General features: G+C 60.1%; 1 protein-coding gene across 1 annotated transcript in view; it reads left to right on the top strand.

Annotated features, from left to right (window-relative positions):
• The window catches only part of ETH_00036850 (uncharacterized protein), a gene marked incomplete at both ends in the record, with an annotated part of 942 nt that overhangs the window by 218 nt on the left and 288 nt on the right, over positions 1-436 (top strand). The window contains one exon of the mRNA XM_013375266.1: positions 2-262. Coding sequence (XP_013230720.1) covers positions 2-262 — 261 coding nt within the window. The remainder of the gene's footprint in view (position 1; positions 263-436) is intronic.

The raw sequence follows: 436 nt of genomic DNA, 5'->3' as shown, positions 1-436 counted from the left end.
AGAGGAAGCAGCAGCAGCGCCGCAGCAGGAAGCTGCAGCGCCGCACTTGGGAGCTGGTCCAGGCGGCGACTGCCCCCTAGGCAGCAGCAGCGAGGACCCCACAGCAGCAGCAGCAGCAGCAGCAGCAGATAGGGTGCCGCTGTCTGATGCTGCAGTTGAAGAAGTCTTGATGCAGCTGCGGCCGCTGCTGCAGAGCCACGGGGGCTCTGTGCTGCTGATTGAAACAAATAAAGAAAAGCGGCAGATAACGCTGGAGCTGCAGGTGGGTGCGGCGAGGGTTTAGGGTTTAGGGTTTAGGGTTTAGGGTTTAGGGTTTAGGGTTTGGGCTTTTGGCTGCAGGGCGCGTGCGTGGGCTGCCCCTCTGCTGCTGCAACACTCAAAGAGGGAATTGAAAAGTCCCTGCGAGAGATTTGGCCCGGAGTGGAGGTTTTGGAGG

The sequence above is a fragment of the Eimeria tenella genome, genomic scaffold (assembly GCF_000499545.2).
Source record: "Eimeria tenella Houghton genomic scaffold, Eth_scaff2621, whole genome shotgun sequence".
NCBI lineage: Eukaryota > Apicomplexa > Conoidasida > Eucoccidiorida > Eimeriidae > Eimeria > Eimeria tenella.
Note: the sequence above shows the minus strand (reverse complement) of the source record. Positions and strands in the feature narration are given on the sequence as shown.